The sequence below is a fragment of the Macaca fascicularis genome, chromosome 12 (genome assembly GCF_037993035.2).
Source record: "Macaca fascicularis isolate 582-1 chromosome 12, T2T-MFA8v1.1".
NCBI classification, from domain to species: domain Eukaryota; kingdom Metazoa; phylum Chordata; class Mammalia; order Primates; family Cercopithecidae; genus Macaca; species Macaca fascicularis.
This window is the reverse complement of record NC_088386.1, coordinates 55,164,650-55,189,765: the sequence shown is the minus strand read 5'-3', so window position 1 is coordinate 55,189,765 and position 25,116 is coordinate 55,164,650. Positions and strand designations below refer to the sequence as shown.

At 38.5% G+C, this 25,116-nt stretch overlaps 1 protein-coding gene across 21 annotated transcripts in view; it reads right to left on the bottom strand.

Moving 5' to 3' along the window:
* MARCHF7 (membrane associated ring-CH-type finger 7) overlaps positions 1-25,116 on the bottom strand; it is a 55,113-nt gene that overhangs the window by 24,038 nt on the left and 5,959 nt on the right. For 18 of the 21 annotated variants that reach the window (XR_006691248.3, XR_006691249.3, XR_010580218.2 and 15 more), the window contains 2 exons: positions 14,882-15,048; positions 838-1,030 (listed from right to left, as the gene is read on the bottom strand). Coding sequence is in view for 17 of the 21 variants with exons in the window: in XM_065526503.2 (XP_065382575.1) it covers positions 838-1,030; positions 14,882-15,034 (346 nt within the window). In the remaining 4 variants the exon portion in view is untranslated. Of the gene's footprint in view, positions 1-837; positions 1,047-14,881; positions 15,049-25,116 lie in introns of all 21 variants that reach the window. The other 3 variants (XM_065526506.2, XM_074009260.1, XM_065526507.2) reach the window with 1 other exon arrangement.

Sequence of the window (25,116 nt, the reverse complement as noted above, 5' to 3'; positions counted from 1 at the left end):
CAGGCATGACGCTTTATGGATAGATCATCCAAATCCCAGAGTGGTCAGTACCTTGCCCAATGCCACTCATCTAGCTAGAGAACTAAAACTGTGACTTTCTAATCCCTTGTCTAGAAATCCTACTAAAATACCACCATTTTTTTTCTAACTCAAGAGTTTCCGTATTTGTTTTTTGTTTAAGAGACAGAGTCTTGCTCTGTCTACCAGGCCAGAGTGCACTGGCATGATCATAGCTCACCGTAACCTCAAACTCCTTGGGACCAAGCGATCCTCCAGCCTTAGCCCCTCAAGTGGCTGGGGAGTATAGGCATGCACAACCAGGCCCAGCTAATTGTTTTTTTTTTTGGTAGAAATAGGATCTCACTATGTTATCTAGGCTGGCCTCAAACTCCTGGCCTCAAGAGATCATTCTGCCTTAGCCTCCGTATTTTCTGAAAATAAATATTATATACTACAATGTTTATCATTTACATAAGACATGCTTAAGCAATATTTTAAACATGTATCAGTAGATTTAGCCTTCCTTGTAACAATTACAAAATATAACCAACAGAATACACACATTTACCAATTTGATGATCATAAAACACCAGCTATTCTAATTAAAATCTGCTAATATCCTGTTTATGTAGAATATCTATATCAACTTTACAAGAAAAATGCAGAAGAGTTAGTATCAGTTCTAGCATTAATTTAAACTAAGATTTTGGAAATTCCACTACATTTCTGACCCACTGTCTTCATATAAAATCTGCTTGCCTCATTCTAAAACTAAGAACAACTGTGTTACACCTAGGGAAAAATGGGCTTAAAATACCTACAGAAACATATTCTTACCTGATAACGTGTTTAAACCGTTTCCAACATTTCTCCCAGCTGAGGTAGTACAGTTTGTACAGGAAAGTTTAGGTCTTTTTGAATCATGATCCCGTTGCTGGTTCTGCGATCTTGAGCGTGCTCCCTGAGTTATCTCAGATTCACTATACCACGCAGATTGAAATGGTGACGCAGATGCTGATGCTGACGTAGACTGTAAGTTCAAAAAACTTTTTTAAACAACAAAAGGCTGCATTCAGTATTAAATTTAACCAACAATCCTCTAATAAATTCCTACAAGCATCAATTTTTCGACCACGTAGTTCTTTTTTTTGAGACAGAGTCTTGCTCTGTTGCCCAGGCTGGAGTGAAGTGGGGCGATCTTGGCTCACTGTAACCTCCGCCTTCCGGGTTCAAGCAATTATCCTGCCTCCGCCTCCTGAGTAGCTGGCATGACAGGTGCGCGCCACCACGCCCGGCTCACTTTTGTATTTTTAGTAGAGACGGGGTTTCACCATGTTGGTAAGGCTGGTCTCAAACTCCTGACCTCATGATCTGCCCACCCTGGCCTCCCAAAATGCTGGGATTACAGGCATGAGCCTCTGTGCCCAGCCTCCACCATGTAGTTCTTCTTTAGACTTTGTTCCTTCTACCCACTTGTCCATTTACTATACACTACAATTGTACTTTGCTGGGCTCTCAATCTGATGTAGAGTTAAGTTTTTTTTTTAACCGTATACAAACACTTGGTTATGAAACACTGAAGACCAAAAACTATAATCATTTTCCCTAATTTTTCAGTTTTTTTTCTTTTTGCAAATGAAATCTTTGTTGTACTGGTTTAATATTTCAATCTTTTGAGGAATACTAAGCTATAAAGAGACTGTGAATTACCCTACTATGAAAATCAGATTTTTCAACTAATTAACAAATTTATCCTTGTTCTGATGCCTAGTTTCCAGAATATGGTCATACAACACTAATAAGGGTATGCTTTAAAAAAAAAAAATTAATTCCTAACATCAGAAATTTCTTCATCAGTGAATCAACAACTAAGTACATATTTTAAAACTTGGCTCATGGTTTTCTCTTTTAACATATATGTACACAAAATAAAACTTGTAACACAGATATCACTGATAATGTACAAACTATTTTACTTCTCTCCAATTCTTTAATTTGTTAAGTTTACTCACTACAACGCATTAAAAAGGCGACAGTTTGTCTCCTTAAATATTTAGGTTTAAATGACAACATATTTCAAACACAATTATTGAAATTGTACTAGTCTTTTTACAAAAATGTTTCCATCACGGCAAAGTAATTACCTGGACACACACACACAGGACAGATAGACTAAAAAACATACATTTGGCATACAATCTCTCAATGGCTCAGAGACAGTAAGGATCTCTAAAATAAAAGTAATTTTTCAGTACATAAAAGAAAAATAATTTTTAAAAGCATGTTACCATAAGTATGTGGTAAATAGTTTATTGTGCTAAAGAACATTAAAATGAAACCAAATTATTTTAAGTGTTCTTCTGTTTAACAAAAGAGTTAAAATGGAATGCATCATGGGCCGTAATTTCGGTCTATATTAATCTAAAATTCACATGATAAACACAAGAACCCAAAAAAGGTGTTCCATCAAAGCTCTATAGTCTAGGTAACAGATAAGTAAACAAATAATTATACTATAAATAAGTACTATTAATAGTAGGTACAGTGAAAGTTTTACAGAAAGACCCTAAATATGTTTTAAGGACATAGGGAAAGAGTCAAAGAAGATAGTAACTGAAGTTCACAGGGTAGGTGAATGAAAAAAGACATTACAAATAGACAACATAAAAAGACGTATAAACCATTTACCATCAGATTTTTGTTGTTGTTGTTTTGAGACACAGTCTCACTCTGTTGCCCAGGCTGGAGTGCAGTGGCACAATCACAGCTCACTGCTGCCTTGATCTTCCCACCTCAGTCTCCAGAGTAGCTGGGACCACAGGCACATGTCATCATGGCTGGGTAATTTTTATTTTGTAGAGACAGGATCTCACCATGTTGCCCAGATGGTCTTGAATTCCTGGGCTCAAGCAATCTTCTGCCTTAGCGTCTCAAAGTGCTAGGATTACAGGTGTGAGTCACCACATCTGGCCTGGCTTTCTTCTAAGACATTACTATTTATACTTGACCTTCTATTATACTTCAATTATTAATTTTTAAATTTGCTTTTTATAGAGATAGGGTCCCACTACGTTGCCCAAGCTTGTTTTGAACTCTTGGGTTCAAGTGATCCTCCTGCCTCAGCCTCCCAAACAGCTGGGATTACAAGGCATGAGCCATTGCACCCAGCCAATTATGGTTCAATCATAAGAAACATATTGCATGCATTCAGGGGATATATTAGTTCATGGTAACACTGGAGAAGAAATTTTGAAAATAAAGTAGAAGGTGCGAGGCTGAAAAGGCAGGAAAGGGCTACATCAGGAATTCGCCCATCCTTTGCCTAGAGAATATTCTGTAAATTGAATATGGCATTTTTCAGCTTAGCACAAAGTTAAGTCTCACAAGCCTTCTGTACCTAATATTACAGACACCCAGTCAATGAACTGGAGCTAGCACAAGAAATGAAATTAATCTGATATTTCAGAATCAAACCATTTCATATGCCATTATCATCAAGGTATCAGGGACCTTATCCTGCAGGCCAGTGGTTCTAACACTTCTAGATTTCAGAGACCAAAACAAAAAATGTTTTAATTTAAAAATGAGAAAGAACTGTCACTTTTGTCCAGTAGGACATCATTATTTTTCTCATTTTGCAAAGACTTTAGCATAAAGTTACTGAATAGCACTTCTGCAAATATGATTTTGGGAACTAACAAAGGGCAGGATGAATCAGATCTGCTACTATATAGAAAGACTTTTAGAGGCATATGGAAGATGAAATAGATGAAATGAACAGAAAGAAAACCAATTAGGAAGCCATTAGAATATCAAGAAAGAAGTCCCTATGAAGTAAGTAATGGGAATAGAGAGCAATCATAAAACATAAAAATTCATCAGATGTAGGGCTGTGAGAAATAGAGAAAAAACAGGTTTTTGGTACTTTCTACTGGTGAGATAATTTACTATGCCATTCATTAAAAATACTGATTATAGGGGAACAGATTTAGATAATGAATTTCATTTGATTCTTGAATGCTGAAGTGTCCAAAGGCTTAAAGTGACACTCACTGTTCATTAAACAATTTTCATGACTTATGACAAAACATGTAGATTATATGGCTATATGCAAGACAAAAAATGTTAATATCAGCATATAGGTATACATATCAGTATACATAATGTCAGTATATAGGAGGAATATTTTGGAGTTTTGCTATTGGCTTAAGTTCAAAATCAAACCTCTTCCTGGTTCCTACAATCCAATTTTGTCCATATTTGTTCAAATATCCTCAGCCTGAAGCAATCAGTTTTTTTCCCTCGGAATTCTTTGAGCAATTAAATAAAGTGTTAGATTCCTTTAACAATGTATTATCTCTTCTGCTGTCTAGAACTACAGGCCAAATGAAATCAGGGAATAAGTCTGTCTTCAAAGTATACTGCCTTGGGCATAATGAATCCTTAAACAAGTGGTTTTGGGGTTGTTTTCACTTTTTGGCTATTATAAACTGCTGTTACGAACAACTGTAAATTTCTGTGTGGATGTATGTTTTCAATATTCTTGGGTGTAACTAATAGATCATGTAGTAACTTGATGCTTAATATTTGGAGGAATTACTATTTTTCCAACTATAGGTTGATGCTAATAGCTGTGATGGCGGCAGCAGCTCATCTGGAGTGGCTGCCACAAAGATGCCAGCCGCAGCAGGGGAGGCATGGCAGGGTCTGTGTGCTCCATGGAGCCAGCAACAGGTGGGAGCCCTGATCACTTCCAAGTTGGTGGGGTAGGAGCCCTGTGCTCCCTGACCCAGCTGTGGCTGTAGACTTGGGTATCCCGGTGTCTCAGGGGTCTGAGAAGCCTCCCTTCCCCACCCTCCGCCCGGCTCCTGCTCAGATTTTGGAGCAAAGTTTTAGCCAAGCTTGTACGCTGTGTATGCACAAACTTACGGCAGTGCCGACACATCAGCCCACTGCCACCTTGGCCCCCTCTGGACTTTGGGCACCAACAAGCACAGAGGGAGGCCAAGGGGGAACTGAGGGCGGCTTGGCATGGGTCTACAGGCATCCGTTGGCACGAACAGCCTGAGTGCCATGAACAGTAGCAGGAGGCAGACAAGCTCCTGGGTGAAAAGGGGCAGGTTCCCAGTGAAATTCTACCTTCAAGCCTGGGATGGCCTGAAGCCTGGAGGCTTGGCTGCCAGTTCCACGGACCGGAGTGAGACCTTATGGTGCTTATCTCAGGCCCACCCATTGCCTCCCATGGACCAATCAGCATGCACTTCCTCCCCTCTTGAAGCCCATGAAAATCTCAAGACTCAGCCAGATGTCAGGCCCACTTCCCTGTGGATAGGAGCTACCCAGTCCTGTGTGGTTTCCTCTCCACTGAAAGCTACACACTCGCTGAGATGACCTGCCTGCGGAAAGGAGCCACCCACTTTGGTCTCCTGAGAGCTGTACTACTGCTCAATAAAGCCCCTCTTCGCCTTGCTAACCCTCCAATTGTCTGTGTACCTCATTCTTTCTGGACGTGGGACAAGAACTCAGGACCCGCCAAATGGTGGGACTCGAAGAGCTGTAATACAAACAGTACTAAAACACCCCTCCCTACCCCCGCTCACCATGCTGTGAGCGACAAGGAAAGAAGATCTCTGACCCTTCGGGGAGACCAGACCTAGGGGCTCCCTGAACCAGGTCTGTGACAACCTCTTTGGGGATCTGTAGTTCCTGGTGTCTCCAAGCTTCCGGGTGCCACCGTGTTCCTCAGTGCCCACAGAAGCTGCTGCCTGTGGTACACCTGATCCACTCGCAGCCTCACAGGGCACCAGCACCTAGAGCTGCCCGCCCCACTGCACCCAGTGTGCCTGGCTGTAAACAGTGGCCGGCCCCTGCACTCACTTGCTCATGCACCCCTCGCCGATCCATGTTTGGCTCACCCTTGGCAGGCGTGGGATCCGAGCTGATAGCACAAGTCGAACAAAGCCTGCCAGTCCAAGTAGGCAGAACACACCTAGCAGGCCCGAGCAAAGGCTTCTAGCTGGAAAAGCAACACTCCAAGGATCCTGTGACAGCTGTACCATTTTATAATCCCATCAACATTGTACGAAGGTTCCAATTTCTCCACCACTTACCAACACCTGTGATTGTCCACCTTTTTTTAAAATTTTGATACAGGGTCTCAGCTCTGTTGCCCAGGCTAGAATGCAGTGATGAAATCACAGATGACTGTGGCCTTGACTTCCTGGGACCAAGCAATCCTTCCACCTTGGCCTCCAGAACAGCTGAGACTACAGGCATGCAACACCATGCACAGCTAATTTTTAAATTATTTCTTTGTAGAGACTGGGTCTCACTATGTTGCACAGGTCTCAAATTCCTGGGTTCAAGCAATCCTCCCAGATTTGACCTCCCAACTCAGGCCTGGGATTAAAGGCATGAATCACTGCGCCCAGCCTGTCCATCTTTTTTATTTTGGCTATGCTAGTGGGTGTTAAGTATCTCACTGTAGTTCTGACTTGCATTTCCCTAATGACTAATACTTTCTCATATGCTTATCAGCCATTAATATATCTTTGGAAAAGTATTTATTAAAGTCCTTTGCCCATTTGAAACTGGGTTATCTTTTTATTGTTGAGAGGTAAGAGTTCTTCATATATTCTGGATACAAGTCTCAGTATCCAGTAAGATATATGCTTTGCAAATATTTTCTCTCGTTCTGTGGATTGTCTTTTCACTCTCTTGGTACTGATGCACACAAATTTTAGTTTTCATGAAAACTAATTAATATTTTTTGCCTCCCGACTATGAGCATTCATATGACACTAGATGGAAGTAATTAAATTTACACTGGAGTTTCATAGAGTTTTCTTTCTTTTTCATTAACTTTCCAGTCTCTACCCAGACAGGTAACAGATTTGGCTCCCAGAGTAAATACTTTTCATCAGTTATTTCCAATTCAAAAGGCTATCTGTTATATGGTGAATTGTATGGTATGTGAATTATAACTCAATAAAATAAGGGGAGAGGTAGAAGGCTATCTAGCCCAACCAAAGTAGCTGAAATACTATATGGTGTATCTGAGAAATCATCAATAAGATAGCTTGGAGACTTAATAGCTATAGGTACTCTATGCACAGTGAAAAGAAAATAACTTTCCAAGACTTTATATAACTAGCAGGCATCCAATTTTCATTTTATTTCTTTTTACCTTCATAATATTCATGCCACCTTTCCAAAAACAGGTTTACTGGAAGTATAGTCAATGAAATCATTTACTATTAATATTGTATAAGTCAGTGTTTGCTTTCAGAAAATTATTTCTAAGGTTTTAAAATATTTTCCCAACACAAATGCCCTTAAAACAATGCAATTAAAAAAAAAAAAAACTTAAGGAGAAAATATTTGCAAATCATGTATCCAATAAGGAATTTAAATCTAGAATATATAAAGAACCCTTACAACTCAGTAATAAGACAACCGTACTTTAAAATGAGCAAAAGAGCTATTATAAATAGGCATTTCTGAAAAATGTACAGTAAATGGCCAATTAGCACATGAAAAGATGTACAACATCATTAGTCACCAAGGAAATCCAAATCAAAACCACAATGAGATACATACCACTTCATACCCATGGAGATGGCTAGAATCAGAAAGTAAAATAAGTGTTGGTGAGGATGTGGAGAGAATGGAATCCTCATACACACAAACGGGAATGTAAAATGATCTAGCCAGTTTGAAAACAGTATGGCAGTTCCTCAAATGATTGAACACAGAGGTTACGCATGACTCAGCAATTCCATTCCTTTCTTTTATGAGATACGGTCTCACTCTGGCCCAAGTAGTAGTGAAGTGGTGCCATCATAGCTCACTGAAGCCTCAACCTTCTGAGCTTAAGGGATCCTTTCATTTCAGCCTCCCCAAAAGTTAGGACTACAGGTGTGCACCACCACATCAGGCTAGTTTTAAAAATTTTTTGTAGAGATGGGGTATCACTATGTTGCCTAGGCTGGTCTTGAACTGCTGGCCTTAAATACTCCTGACGTTTGGCCTCCCAAAGTGCTGGGATTACAGGCATGAGCCACCATGCCCGGCTCCATTCTTAGTACATACCAAATACAAGTGAAAACACAAGTCCACACAGAAACTTGCATATGAATGTCTACAGCAGCATTATTCATAATAGCCAAAAGGTAGAAACAACCCAAATGTCCATCAGAAAATAAATGGATACACAAAATATGGCATACCTATACAACGAAATAGTATTTGGCCACAAAAAAGAATAAAGTACAGACATATGCTACAACATAGATGAACACTGAAAATATGCTAAGTTAAAGAAGCTACCAACAAAAGACTACATAGTACCTGTTTCCACTCATGTATATGAAAATCCAAAATAGGGAAATCTACAGATATAAAGTAGATCAATGGTTGCTTTGCACTGGTAGGGGAAGGGGGATTAGAGAAGTAGTGCAGCGATAACCATAATGGTTGTACAGCTGTGAATACACTGAAGACTACTGAACTTTAAATGGGCAAATTGTATGGTATGTAAAATTATAACTTAATAAAGTCATTTCTTAAAGAATTTTAAAGATACTTGCAAATTTACATTAATGTTATCCACTGGCAAATGATTAATCATTAAAAATCATGTAAAGCACAGGAACAGAAACTAGCCCAGAATGATATTCTTTTCCTGGGCTCCTCATTTCCATGAGTTAATGACTTGACTGTGAAGTGAATAAATTCTGCTTTGAAAAACTTCCAGAACAACATTACCTTCACCATGAGCAACAACTTAAGACTTTGAGCTCTTCCTTGTTTAAAATATTCATGTGATGGAGAGTACCCATCTCCACACCAATGCAGAAGAAACTCGTATCACTCCTCTGTACACTTTAAGACCAAACTGACAAGTTTTGTTTCCTCGGAGGAACGTTATATCTTTTTCTTCTTCAGACAGGGTCTTGTTCTGTCACCTAAGCTGGAGTGCAATTGCATGATCAAGGGTCACTGCAACCTCAACCTCCTGGGCTCAAGCAAACTTCCTGCCTCAGCCTCCTGAGTAGCTGGGACTAAGACGTGTGCTACCATGCCTGGGTAATTTTTATTTTTTTTTTTGTAGAGAGGGGGTCCCACTATGTCACCGAGGCTGGTCTCTAACTCCTGGCCACAACTGACCCTCCCACCTTGGCCCCCCAAAGTGTTGAGATTAAAGGAGTGAGCCACCATGCCCAGTCTCTTTTTCTTATATGCAATACTCATTACAGAGCTAGTTGTGTTTTGCTGTGATCTTCTTGATAACCAAAATGAGAGCAAGTTTAACTTAAAAATGCTGCAGGGTTTATGTAATGCCTATCACTGTTACAATTCTGACCCACTCTCCATATTTATTACTCTCAGTATTCTGTATTTTTCCTTATCCTATTTTAAATTATTTTCATTTTCTTAATTGTATATGCATCTATGTATTTATTTCCTTGAAAGCTACACTTGCATAAGGTAGATTTTTAAAAAATTAATGACCACTGGTTCTGTACTATGCAAAATATGCAATGGTACTGATCTCTATAGCAGTTATCTACAAACTAAAAAAAAGGTATCAATAACTTTAAAAAGCCCCTATAACCTTATAAAAAGCCTCCTTTTAAAATTATTTCCTATTAAAAGTAATCAAACTCTCAACAAAGCAAAACAGAACAAGTACTAAACAGAGTAGTGCTTCCTTAAAGTTACAGAAAAATATACCAAATCAACATAAAAATTTACATATTCACAAATAACCCATTTTTACTTTTAACAATATGAATTATAGAAATTAAATTTTCCTTTAAAAACATGGAATTATAGAAATTAAATCTTCCTTTAAAACGTAAATTTTGCTTACTGTCACTAAAGACGTAAGATGATCATAGTTTTCAATCATTCAAATTGTAATAAAAATCTAAAGATGGGATAGCAGAAGTAACAGCAAGATTAGTAACAGGTGAAGCGCAGCTTACAAATGGCTGAGAACTAAAAGATATTTAGGAAATCAACCGTTCGGAACTTAGAATCTACATTTCCCCAAAGAAACAATGCTATCCAGAGTCTTGGATTCTTAAGCTCAAGTATATTACATAATAATCACGTAACTGAGAGAAACCACCTATATTTCTAGATTTCAGAACCTTATAGATGAACTGACACAAATATTCGTCTTAACTAAAAACAGAAGTAAAAAAAGGTTCTATAAAATGTCAAGCACTATATAAGGTGTTCCCATAATAAGTCCATAACATAACTGAAATTGATATATCATGTCCTACCCCTGACCCTCTTTTCTCTGAAGCTTCAGATTTACCAAGTGCCTGAGAAAATGGAAGTTTTATGTCTCCAATAGTTGTGAGTTAAAACACTTCAATGATTTTTTTTTTTTTAACGTTGCCTCTGGCCAGGTGTGGTAGCTCATGACTGTAATCCCAGCACTTTCGGAGGGTGAGGCAGGAAGACTGCTTGATCTCCCAAGTTCGAGACTAGCCTGGGCAACATAGTGAGACTTACACTGTAAATAAAAACAGACTTACAACAGATAGACTTACAACAGAAAAATAAAATACTGGCCAGGCATGATGATTCGCATCTACAAAAAATTTAAAAATCAGCACAGTGTGGTGCGCACACCTATATTCTCAAGCTACTCAGGAGGCTGAGGTAGGAGGACTGCTTAAGCCCAGGAGGCAGAGGCTTCAGTGAGCTGAGATCAGTGCCACTACACTCCAACCTGGGTGAGTGTGAGACCCTGTCTCAAAAACTAAAAAATTTTAAAACGCTCCCTTTGACATTGAGTAGTCTTAACAATGCTAAATAAAACTAAACATACTACACGTAATTTAATATTTGGATAAATTATACCATTCCCTACAGATATTACCTTAAACCAATGTAAAGCCAGGAAATAATAATGGTAACAGTAAGTTAACAATAAAAATAATTATAAATAAAAATAACAATTATAAATAGTTATAATTAGTAATACCTGAACCCTTATACTATGTTCTAGGCACTGTTCCAAGTGCTTCACATGTATTCTTTCTTTCAATTAATCTTAACAATATGATGAACAATCTTGTTCATCTTACATCTCACATATAGATGTGGCTGTATGAAGAAACCACTATCACTATCACCATTTTACAGAAGAAAAAACAGATAAATAAAATGCTGGCCAGGCAAGATGGCTTGCATCTGTAATCCCATCACTTTGGGAGGCTGAGGTGGGAGGACTGCTGGAGGCCAGGAGTTTGAGTCCAGCCTGGGCAGCATATCAAGATCCCATCTCTACAAGAAAAATTTTTTAAAAAATTAGCCACATATGTGTATGTGTTGGGGGGATGGGGGTGGGGGAGGGTATGCACCTGTAGTCCCAGCTACTCAGGAGGCTGAAGCAGGAGGATCGCTTGTGCCCAGAAAGTTGTGGCTGTGCTAAGTCATGATTGCTCAACTACACCACAAGCTGGGTGACAGAGCAGGACCCTGTCTCTTAAAACAAAAACAAAAACAAAAACAAAAAAGTGAAACACTTTGTTTAAGAACATAGGAGTTTCAATTTTGAAATCAAAACTAAAAAAGCAAAGCAGGCTAAAAATGGTTGAATTATGGTTGAAACTGCTCCCATACCATTAAAAAGAAAAAAGAGATTAAAAAACCAATTGTAAGCAACTTAAAGCAACTAAAAAGCATTAAGAAAATCCCTAAAATTTATAAAAATAATTTATCTTAAGAATCAATAAACATTTAAAATATACTACTTGGTTTGGATTTTGGGTGTTTGCAAGTAATTTCTGAATTTTACTTGGATAGTTAAAGACATTAAAATTTTGGAACATAATGAAATCAACACTAATATGTTACTACAACCAACATTTAGGTGGGGTCATTTTGAAGTCATTAACATGGAATTTTTTTTTTTTTTTTGAGACAGAGTCTCACTCTGTTGCCCAGGCTGGAGTGCAGTGGTGCAATCTCAGCTCACTGCAAGCTCCAGCCTCCTGGGTTCACACCATTCTCCTCTCAGCTTCCCGAGTGGCTGGGACTACAGGCGCCCTCCACCACACCTGGCTAATTTTTTGTATTTTTAGTGGAGACGGGGTTTCACCATGTTGGCCAGGATGGTCTCAATCTCCTGACCTTGTGATCTGCCCGCCTTGGCCTCCCAAAGTGCTGGGATTACAGACGTGAACCACTGTGCCCGGCCAACATTTAAATGGTTTTTTTAAAAAAATGCTGCTATTTGTTTAACATAATAAGAAATTGACTTTTTTTTTTTTTTTTTGAGACAGAGTTTCACTCTTGTTGCCCAGGCTGGAGTGCAATGGCACAATCTCGGCTCACCGCAACCTCTGCCTCCTGGGTTCAAGTGATTCTCCTGCCTCAGCCTCCTGAGTAGCTAGGACTACAGGCATGTGCCACCACACCCAGCTAACTTTTTAGTAGAGATAGGGTTTCTCCACGTTGGTTAGGCTGGTCTTGCACTCCCGACCTCAGGTGATCCACCCACTGTGGCCTCCCAAAGTGCTGGGATTACAGGTGTGAGCCACCACGCCTGACCAGAAATGGACTTTTTTTGAATAATCTACAACATTAAGAACAAGTTAGAAGAAACAGTTTGAAACAGTCATATCTTAAGGAGAATGTCAATAAAGATACTAAATATATTCAGGACTTTAGCACCTACACTATTATTATTATAATAATAATTACAAAAAACAAATACAGCAGTAGCTAACGTTTATATAGTGTTTACCATATGCCAGGTACTATTATCATTTAACATACAGCATTGTCATGTAACTGTAACAACTGGATAAAGTAGGTGATACTAAGTCATAAAGATGTCAGCCAGGTGCAGTGGCTCACACCTGCAATCCCAGCACTCTGGGAGGGAAGGATGGGCAGAATGGTTGAGCCCAGGAGTGTAAGACCTGCCTGGGCAACATAGTGAAACTCCACCTCTTCAAAAAAACACAAAAATTAGCTAGGCATGGTGGCACATGCCTGCAGTCCTAGCTGCTGGGGGAGAGGCTGAGGTGAGAGGATCACTTGAGCCTGGGAGGTCCAGGCTGCAGTGAGTCGTGATTGCACCACTCACTCCATCCTGGGTAACAGAGTGAGATCCTGTCTCAAAAAAAAGAAACAAACACTCAAAAACAATCACAACAGAAAAAGATGTCAATAGCTAGTAAGTCATGAAACATGACTCCTCTCTAGGCAGTACAGTCTGGTTTCAAAGTTTGTCTTCCTCATTAATAAGCTATATATATTTTTTAAAGTAGACAAAAATTAGTAGACAAAATTTTACGAATATGGGAAAATACAATTCTGTGCTCTTTATATGTCACCATGATACTTCCATAAAAGGCAAAATATATGATTCTACACCTCTAGGAATCATAAACTTGTCTAGCAGCAGAAAATGTACAATATCAATTGACATTTAAAATGAGACCAGGTTCCACTGAGCTGGAGTTTAAAATAAAACAGAGACCAGGTAAACAGTTCATATAGTCAATTAAGAAATGGGTAGCAGATATGGGCATTTTCTCTTTTTCTTTTTTTTTTACTTCAGTCTTGCTCTGAATATCTTACAGAATGCTTACTACTGTGTAGGAACATTTTTATGAGACTCTGTCATATATCAGATCATATAACATATAAATATATGAATACTTAATACAAACAGAAATTTTCAAAGGATTCTTTTAGATTACCTCAAAATCAGACTTTTGCAAATCAAACATTAATTATAACATTCAGCCAAAAATGCAATGAGCTTAAATTTGTTACAATGATAAGCCATTTCAAAATCCAAAGAACTAGTCAGGCATGGTGGTGTGTGCCTATAATCCAGTTACTCAGGAGACTGAGGTGAGAGGATCATTTGAGCCAGAGTTTGAGACCAGTCTGGGCAACATAGCAAGACCCTGTTTCAAACAAAATGAAACGAAAAGCTTGTGCTCCCAACGAAAACTAGCTGCATAAGAGTAGATGGACATACCAATATAAACTCATTATTCACCATAAAAATCAAATTTAAAAATTCATGTAAAAGACTTTTAGAACTTTCATAACAAGATAACCTGTTAATTTAAAAATCACTCAACATTCAAAGCAAAATATTTAGAAGTTGTAATCTCAAAGAAAAACACTTAACATTTGTTATTTCACCACTGCTTTGTGTATATGCAGAGAAAGGTCAGATGAATGAGTGTGATTTTAGAGGAAAAGGAGGTACAGTTTTTGTTCCTCCGACAAAGCCATTCACATTGATTGACCAGTTTAAATTTATACTTAAAATTGATACTTATGTTTATATGTACAAAGTTTTCCAAGTCTTTGGAAAGCTTTTTTTTTTTTTTGAGATGGAGTCTCACACTGTCACCCAGGCTGGAGTGCAGTCTCACGATCTCAGCTCACTGCAACCTCCACCTCGGGGTTGAAGCAATCCTCCCACCTCAGCCTCCCAAGTAGCTGGGATTACAGGCGTGTGCCACCACACCAAACAAATTTTTTTGTATTTTTAGTTGAGACGGGGTGTCGCCATGTTAGCCAGGCTGGTCTCGAACTCCTGACCTCAAATGATCTGTCAGTCTCAGTCTGCCAAAGTGCTGGGATTACAGGCGTGAGCCACCGTTCCCAGCCCAAATGTATGATTTTATATGAGGTTACAATCTGTTATTCATAATTCTGAAGTCTAAAAAGTTTGAAAAATTATTATTCATTTTGCTACATATATATTGGTTTTGATTACAGGATGCCTCAGATCCAGCTACTACATTTTAAAAATACCCTCAAAAGAGTGGCCCTAGGGATTTTGAAAAAGGCTGTATACATATATTCCAAATAAAAATGTTACCTGATATTCAGAATCCAATCTAAATGAAGAGTCTCTTGAGTGATAGGTATCATTTAAACTACTTCCTCTACTTCCAGACATCATCCTAGTGCTTAAGGAGCTGGAGGGTTGAACAGAAATTCTTCTTGGAATCCTTGAAGGTTTAGACTCCATTCTTATAGATTTTTCTGTTAAATGAAAATTTTCATTAATTGCCTCTGGGAAAACATGAAAGCCTTTAATGTTTAATCCTCCTTAATCATTAGCTCAAATAAAAAATTAACTATACAAATTAACCATATCTGACAAGGTAAATTGTGAAATGATCACCACTTCTCTTCCACAAAGCAGAAGTTCATCAAAGGTTTTCTACCGTCCATTAAAGGAAGCAAACAAACATGATAAAAGTGGAATGAAGCACTCTGAGGTCTGTTGTTTCCAAAATCTGGCTCTTTTCCTTACTCAATTTTGTCTATTACATATTCTACATGAATTTGTCCTTGACTCTCTTGGTATTCTCTATTTTTAGTGTTCAATGCTCATACCTGTTGTACTATTTGCATACCCTTTAACACAATGTTCTCACAAACCTTTGTATGTGCCTGGAAAGTCTATACATTACCCACCCAATTCTTGGTCACTGGTTTAAACACAAGTACCTTTCTTCTCTGCATATGTTTCTATTTCATACATACTTTTCATACTACTATGCATTTTAATTTGTTTACCTTTCTATTTCCCCATCTCAACAATGAATTTTCTAGGTCAGAATCATTTAAAGTATTTTAAAATCACTGCCTGGGATATGAATGAACTTTCTTTTTATTTACCACTCACAGTAGGATCTCTTAATTATAACAAAAATAATAGCAACAGCTGATATTTATTAAGTTTTATATGCACGGTCTGACAGTAAGGACCTTCTGATTAACTGTTAGTTCACTGAATCTGCAGACCAACCCTGTGAGACAGGTACTATATTATCTCCACTTTATAAATAAGAAAACAGGCACAGAGAGTTTAAGCAATTTGTACATGATCACAGAGCTAATAAAGTGTTTCTCAAAATGTTTCCAAAGACTGTTTACGGTACCACTGGAAAATGATACTTTAAGTAAAAAAGTCAATCTATAAATCTACACATAGAGTATGATTCTATTAATGCAAATAAAATAAATAAAACTTCTAAGAAAAAAAAACCAAAATGCTAAATTTATTTTGTGGAACTGAGTGCTTTCCACTTTATAGATTAATAATTTCCAACTTTTCCTTACTAAACATTTCCAAACCCAGGACAAAAATAATGATTACCCATGCCTGATTATTAAATATATATAAATGGAATCATACAATAAGTACTCTTTTGTATCCAGCTTCATTTGCTCAACATTATATTTGTGAGATTCATCTGTGTTGTTGCATGCAGTTTTAAGTTCACTCTAATTTCTTTACATAGCATTCCACTATATGAATGCACACAATTTATTTTCCCATTCTACCATGAACGTATGCTATATTGTTTCCATTTGGGAGCTGTAATAGTGCTACTATAAAGACATTACTACTATAATTTAAAAAGCTTTTTTTTTTTTCTGAGACAGAGTCTTGCTCTGTCGCCCAGGCTAGAGTGAAGTGGCACGATCTCCGCTCACTGCAAGCTCCACCTCCCGGGTTCACGCCATTCTCTGGCCTCAGCCTCCAGAGGAGCTGGGACTACAGGCGCCTGCCAAAACATTCGGCTAATTTTGTGTATTTTTAGTAGAGACGGGATTTCACCATATTAGCCAGGATGGTCTCGATCTCCTGACTTTGTGATCTGCCCGCCTCGGCCTCCCAAGGTGCTGGGATTAGAGGCATGAGCCACCGTGCCTGGCCTTAAAAAGATTTTAAAATATTCTGAGGCAAGGATTTACAAGGCCTCTGACTGTATCTCATATAAGTGGAATCATACAATATTTGTCTTTTCATGATTGGCTTATTTCCCTTACCCTAACGTCCTCAAAGTTCATCTATATTGTACCATATGCCAGAATTTCCTTCCTTTTTATGGCTGAACATTATTGCATTGTATGCATAGTATGCATAGTCATGCATCACTCAAGAACAGGAATACATTCTAAGAAATGCATCTTTAGGTGATTTCGTCACTGTGCAAAAATAACTGTGTATATACACAAACCTGAATGGTATACTCTAATACCTGGATTATATGGTATAACCTATTGTTTCTAGACAGCAAACCTGTATAGCATGCGACTGTACTGAATACTGTAGACAACTGTAATACAATGGTAAGTATTTATATATCTAAACACAGAAAAGATACATTAAAAATAATTAAGAATAGTCAAATCATAGAGAAAGAAGATTGGTGGTTGGCGGGGGATGGGGAGCTGTTTAATGAGTGTGAAATTTTGGTTTTACAAGATGAAAAGAGTTATGGAGATAGATGTTAGTGATGCTTGCACAACATTATGAAGGTATCCAATAATCCTGAATTGTACACAAACATGGCTGAGATGGTAAAATTTATGTTCTCTGTATTTTAGCACAAAAAAATAACAGATTGGGGGGATGGTGCATGTGGTCAGACAGCAAGCTGTTGAATTAACACCTGTATCTGGAGCAGCGGAACCTCAGATTCTTCCCCAGTTCCATTCCCCTAAAGATAGAATATTTATTCTCTGGAGAATAAAGATTTCCTAGATAATACTCTTGTGTCCTCCACGCCTCCCATCTCCCACACACGACGTACAATCGGGTCAGTCTAAGGAATAAAAGAAAATTTATACACTCAATATTGAGACCCAAAGACTCTTTCATGGTCCTGTTTCTACAATGCCGTCAGGAGACTAAGGGATTCTACTCTTGGATCACCAAACACCAGTGACAAGATTTCTGAATGTCATTTGAAATGTCTTCACTTCAATAGCTAGCCTTTCACTAAACCATTCTATCCTACAGCAAAGGCTGCTAGTCACCAAGAGTTTCTCATCAGGACTTTTAGTGCTTCCCTCTAACTGACAAACATCAAGGACTACCATGTAATCAAGGAAGGCCTCCAATACGAAAGAAGGACCAAAGTAAACAATAGTACAAAACTTTAAGATGCTGCAGGGAGAGGAAAATTTGGGGGAAAGGGGCTTATTTCTATCCTCACAGAGATCAAATAACATTCATTCATTGGGACGAAATGTTTGCAATCTACCCATCTGACAAAGGGCTAATATCCAGAATCTACAAAGAACTTAAACAAATTTTATAAGGAAAAAATCAAACAACCCCATCAAAAAGTGGGCGAAGGATATGAACAGACACTTCTCAAAAGAAGACATTTATGCAGCCAACAGACACACAAAAAAATGCTCATCATCACTGGTCATCAGAGAAATGCAAATCAAAACCATAATGAGATACCATCTCACACCAGTTAGAATGGTGATCATTAAAAAGTCAGGAAACAACAGGTGCTGGAGAGGATGTGGAGAAATAGGAACACTTTTACACTGTTGGTGGGACTGTAAACTAGTTCAACCATTGTAGAAGACAGTGTGGCAATTCCTCAAGGATCTAGAACTGGAAATACCATTTGACCCAGTCATCCCATTATGCAAAGGATTAGACCCAAAGGATTATAAATCATGCTATTATAAAGACACATGCACAAGTATGTTTATTGCTGCACTATTCACAATAGCAAAGACTTGGAATCAACCCAAATGTCCATCAATGATAGATTACATTAAGAAAATGTGGCACATAAACACCATGGAATACTATGCAGCCATAAAAAAGGATGAGTTTATGTACTTTGTAGGGACATGGATGAAGCTGGACACCATCATTCTGAGCAAACTGTTGCAAGGACAGAAAACCAAACACCGTATGTTCTCACTTACAGGTGGGAATTGAACAATGAGAACACTTGGACACAGGGCGGGGAACATCACATACTGGGGCCTGTCATAGGGTGGGGGGAGGGGGGAAGGATGGCATTAAGAGAAATACCTATTGTAAATGACAAGTTAATGGGTGCAGCACACCAACATGGCACATGTATACATATGTAACAAACCTGCAAGTTGTGCACATGTACCCTAGAACTTAAAGTATATAAAAAAATTCATTCATAAAATAAGAACAGGATGGGTGAGAATACAAAGACAGCATAATCAAGAGCTTATGGAAATTCAAAATGCCATATACTTGTTAAAATGAGATACACTGAAATAAATTCAACATAAGGATTGGGAGTAAGCTGCAGAAACCTCCTGGAAAGCAGAACCAAAACAAATAGCAAATGTAACATGAAAAAATTATCCAAAGTTATCATTTGACTGTGGTTACAGAAAAAGGAAATATAGAGAAAATTACCAAATAAACTTTTCTAGAAACGAAGAACAGAACTCTCCAAATTGAAAGGGCTCAACACTACGTAAGAAAAAAGGCCAACACTAAGCACAATATATCACCGTGAAACTGCAGAAACCAGAAGTAATGGAAAGATCCTGTAAGTTACTAGAATGGAAAAAATGGGTCACATACAAAGAGAATGTAATCAGAATGGCTTAACAGCAACAATAAAGACTTAAGACAATGAAATAATGCTTATAATACTGAGAAAAATGTTTAGCCTTGAATTCCAATCTAGCAAGTAAATTTGAAGTGGAGAACAGAACATGTTTTTCAGACATGGAAGGTCTCAACAAAACAAAACGACCAAAAACACAACCAGATGAAGCTAAATGAAAAGCATGTCCTAGAAATAAGGGAGTGTGAGGCAGGAAATAACAAGATACGAAACTCAGGAAGGAGCAATAAAGGGGAAGTTAAGGAGGATGGTATGCAGAAAGCATGGGAAGCAAACAATTCAGACTGGAGCAGGACCTCAGGTAGCAGAAGTTCTAAGGAAAAAAAAAAAAGCATCACATGGAAACTATATCTCATTGGCATGTGGTAGAGATGACGGTATAACTAGAAAAAAGAAGGTAATTTTAAGAATTAATTTTTTAACTTGGAAAAACTTAGCTGTTCATGAAAGGAGGCATGATTGTACTAGGTGAGCTCTTTAATATTTATATACTCATAATAATGTAAATACAGACTACTGAATCAATTTGTTACATATTGTGAGATGGAAGTGGGCAGTGGGAAATAAGAATGGTAGGAAACAATGAAAAACCATGAAATAACCATATAAGCACCCTGTTTAGAAAAATAAAAGTATGTAAGTCCTAAAAGAAATAGTAAATAGTAGTGGGGCACTGCCTTTGCAAAGTGGGACTAGAGATGGGGTAAAGGGTAAGGAAAAGGACTGCTCTTTTCCTTAGAAGCAGGATGACCATATTTCCCTATTTGCCCAGAACAGTCCTAGTTTATGTGCTGAAAAATTCTAATTTATGCTTATTATCCCAGAAAAATTATTAGTAGTGCCTACGCTGTCTCTTAAAAGTGGCCTCATTTGGATGATAAAGCTTATGGTCACCTAAATTATAAATCTTTTCTACCATCGGCTTTTTACAAACTATATACGTATTTGGTAAGTCGATACAAAATACTTCATTAAAATAAGAGGTAAATCCTGAACTGGAAATTTAAAAAGGCATTCATTAGGGGAAAGAATATTAATGGTTAAACATTGACAATGCAAAAGCCCACGAACAATTTAACAAGTAGCAGATGTGGTATTTTATCAAGGTAGCTAAGAAGACACTAAAGGTATATGCAATCTGAGAATTTTTGGGAAACAAAATGCTTTAAAAGACATATGCCAATATTAAGTTCTACGACAATAGTGCTTCCTAATAATACCTCTCATGGTTTACTCTGACTACATTTATACCCAGTTCTTACTTGTAGAACTAAACTAATCTAGTAGGAAATCTGCTTAAAACAAACCTCCTTGGGAGAAGGCAAAGAGGCAGAGTCCTCTGAGAGAGATAATTTGATACTGTATGAAACTATTTTTGGCAACTCCTCCACATAAATTGATTGAATTTTGACAATGTAGGTGTTACAGGAAAACTTACGTAATTTGGTTGCATAAGTTGTAGGTCAAAAGCACAAAATATAGTGAAGAACAAAAATGTGCAGTCCTTGAGAAACTTCTATCGAATCACTTAGAAGGTTCTAAGATGCATCTTTTTAAGTTCATTCATTCATTTAACCAAGTTTTTTGGATACTCATGCACTAAGCACAGTAATTAATACTCAGCAAGCGAATGAGGTAGGGGGATAACACTAAACATTCTGAGATGATGCCTGTAAAGAAACTGTAGTCTAATAGGGAACAAACTACACAAATAATTACATAACTTCAATAGCTCTAAGTGCTACAAAGGAAAAAGTATATAGGCTGGGTGTGGTGGCTCACAACTGTAATCTCAGCACTTTGGGAGGCCGAGGTGGATCACTTGAGGCCAGAAGTTCGAGATCAGCCTGGCAAACACAGTGAAACCCTGTCTCTACTAAAAATACAAGTTAGCCAGGTGTGGTGGCACGCGCCTGTGATCCCAGCTACTCAGGAGGCTGAGGCACAAGAATCACTTGAAGCCGGGAGGTGGAGGTTGCAGTGAGCTAACATCAGGCCACTGCACACCAGCCTGGGCAACAGAGAAAGACTGTCTCAAAAACAAAAAAAAAAAAAGAAAAAGGTATAAGCAAGAGCAGACCAGTGGAAAGAGGCATTTGAAGCTTAATGTTTTAAACCAAGACTTAAAAACAGTGCAAAAAAAGTTCACACGTACACTCTTTCTTCAATGGTCAATGAAATGGTCTTTCCTTCTGTCACTATATCATGTTTTTTAAAATTCAGATTTCATTTCAGAGCTGGACAGTTAGGCTATCTTCCTGTCCGGTAATAAGAAACTTATGACCAGGGCTGATTTTGCAGGTGTGGGCTCTGAGCTTCATTAAAAGTTTTGCAACTGCCATAGTGAAGTACGCCTCACTGAAGTCCCAGTCATGATAGATCCACTAGAATTTTATGCTCATATTCCTCATTAACAAGTCTATGACTGAGGAAGGCAAGGCACTGACAAGAGGCTACACTTTCTATTCTCCAGAATTGGTACTGAGTGTGTAAGGAATGTAATTAGCTACAAAGCCACAAAAAAAATCATATGATTAGTATTTGAGATTTTTCACTTATTGAACTTTTTGACTTGTGAGATGAAAGTTTCTGGATGAAGATTCTCTGAAGCTGATAATGTAGCTGCTAGTTTACCTAATAAGACATACTTTTACTCTGTTAAGTATGCCTTCACCTTAAGGCATTTTAATAGTGGCTGACACAGCAACAAGAGTAAAAAACCTGTATTCATACCAATTCAACAATTTATGTAGTCCGTCTGTATCTCACAAACCTGTGGGCTTGCTTTAGCTACGAAAAAAATGAACTGTTTTTTAAATGGGTGACTCCATTCCTCTGGGCATCCTAAGAAACTCTGAAGAAATCCAGGACATAAACAAGGTAAGGACTCTTAACAGGCCACCTCCTCACAATAAGGTGGACTCCAAAAGACCACAACCTCAGATTAAGAGTTAAGCTATTAGGCCAGGCGCAGTGGCTCATGCCTGTAATCCCAGCACTTTGGGAGGCCGAGGAGGGCAGATCACAAGGTCAGGAGTTTGAGACTAGCCTGGCCAATGTGGCGAAACCATCTCTACCAAAAATACAAAAAAAAAAAAAAATAGCTGTGCGTGGTGGCTCGCATCTGTAATCTCAGCTAACCCAGAGACTAAGGCGGGAGAACTGCTTGAATCTGGGAGGCAGAGGTTGCAGTGAGCCAAGATCATGCCACTGAACCTCAGCCTGAGCAACACAGCAGGACTCCGTCTTGAGGGGTAGGGGAAAGCGTTAAGCTATTAATAGAAGTAAACCAGCTCTTGTGCAAATTTGCAGCCCAAGTTAATGTTGCCTGCTTGGTAAATGGAAGTTCAAATCCTGAATTTGGTTTAAGGTGGTCCCAATTCAGTAATCCACCAGGAACATGGCAGAAGCCAACATAAATCTTGCTAGAGGAATATGCCTTCATGCTAACTTTCAAATTATTTCTACAAGTAATTTTTCAAGTATAACGAACAAAGGATAACTAAGTATACAGCAAAATAAGATACCACAAACAAGGTCTTCGAGACACAAGATGAGAGAAAAAAATGGAGTAGCAAAACATCAACTCAAGCATTATAGGCAGATTATAAAACTATGCTTTGTGTGTTTAAATAAAGAGAAGTTTGAAAAATACAGGCAAGCAACAGGAAACTGCAATAAGAGCACTTTTTAACAAATACACAATAGCCATAATATAAACAATACTACGAGGATAGGACACCCAAAATGGAAGACATTATGTAAGATAATTGGCCTCGACTCCAGAAATCCTCCATGGCTGGGTGTGGTGGCTCATGCCTGTAATCCCAGCACTTTGGGAGGCGAGGCAGGAGGATCACGAAGTCATGAGTTCAAGATTAGCCTGCCCAATATGGTGAAACTCCATCTCTACTCAGAACACAAAAACTAGCGGGGCATGGTGTCACGTGCCTGTAATCCTAGCTACCTGGGAGGCTGAGGCAGGAGAATCGCTTGAATCCAGGAGGTGGAAGTTGCAGTGAGCCGAGATCACACCACTGCACTCCAGCCTGGGCAACAGAGCAAGACTCTGTCTTGGGTTGGGGCGGGGGAAACTCCTCCAATATTCTTGGCCTCATACTAAGCACTACGCAGTGGCAGTCCACTACTGGAATACTCTGAGGGTAAATAAAGCAATAATAAAGCTCATACCCATCTCAACTACAGACAAAACAAAGTCAACCCATCATACTGATACCCCAACAGAAGTAGAATATGCCCATATCAATGCATAAATATTATTTATCTCAGTCTCTAATCTGTTCTTAGTTTAGCATTTAGTCAAAACTTGTACGATGCACAAAAATGCAAGGAAGAAAAAATCAATCCATTAGCAAGAGATAAAATGGCAGAAGCAGACCAAGATTCGGCCCCAATGTCAACAAATGAGCAAACTGATGGGCTTAACAGTAGACTAGGTAAAACTGAAAAACTGGGGAAGGAGGAAATAAGCTAGAAAAAAATCCCCTCAAACTCAATTAGTATTAGGATTATTAAAGGAAGAGACATGTTGGCTCCATGGGTGAGGACCCAAAGTCATGGAAATGGATAAAAGGCAGATTCAACACAAACTTCTTAAGTCAGAAAGGATTTACCTAACAACTGGGAAAGGAGGGAATTATTTATAATACTGATGAAGAACAAACATTTTACTGTTTTTCTTTCAGGGGGTTGGGAGGGGGTGGGGGGGTAGTTAACGAAGCACACCAAGATTAGTTGGTTTTAAAGAATGAGCTGTCTGGACGGTTGTGGTGCCTTCCAGCACTGTGGGAGGCCAGGGCGCAGGACTGTTTGAGGCCAGGAGTTCAAGACCAGCCTGGGTAACACATTGAGACCCCGTCTCTACAATAAAGAATAAGCAGACCAGCCTGGCCAACATGGTGAAACCCCGTCTCTACTAAAAATACAAAAAAAAAATTAGCCGGGTGGTAGTGGTGCATGCCTGTAATCCCAGCTACTCGGGAACTGAGGCAGGAGAATTGTTTGAGCCTGGGGAGGTGAAGGTTGTAGTGAACGGAGATCGTGCCACTGCACTGAGTAAGACACTATCTCAAAATAATAATAATAATAATAAGCAATCAATCAGAAGTGCCCAGAAGGTCCAGTAGAATGCTGTAAATAAAGTTTTGAAAACACGAGAGCAGTGTGGCTGACAGTAAATTTTTCAGTTACATACACTGATTTATTTACTTTTTTCCAGATATATATGCTACCTGCTTGCCTTCTACTTGTACTGTACCTTCTATTTGGCACTCTTCCCACCAACTTATCTCTAGTAGAATTTGGGGTACTATGAAAAAGTAAACTGAAAAACTTCAGGCAGTTTAAGAAAACATTAGGAGGAAAGGAGTTCTACCAATTACCCTACTTATGATTAAAGCTTTCTCTGACCATAACCACAAGCTGCCTACCAGGTAGAGCTTGGATTTTTAGTTTACCAAATTTGGAAAGCTGTGAATTCCTAAAAGCAGTACAATGTCCAAAAGTTTTTCTTTGATTCTGCTTATGAAGATTTTTCTCAAGTATTATGTATCCCCTTCCATTATGCTACAGATCACTGTGTCCCATTATTACAATAATGGCCTTGTTCAGATATGTCAAGAGTCACATAGTAGTCATAAAATAA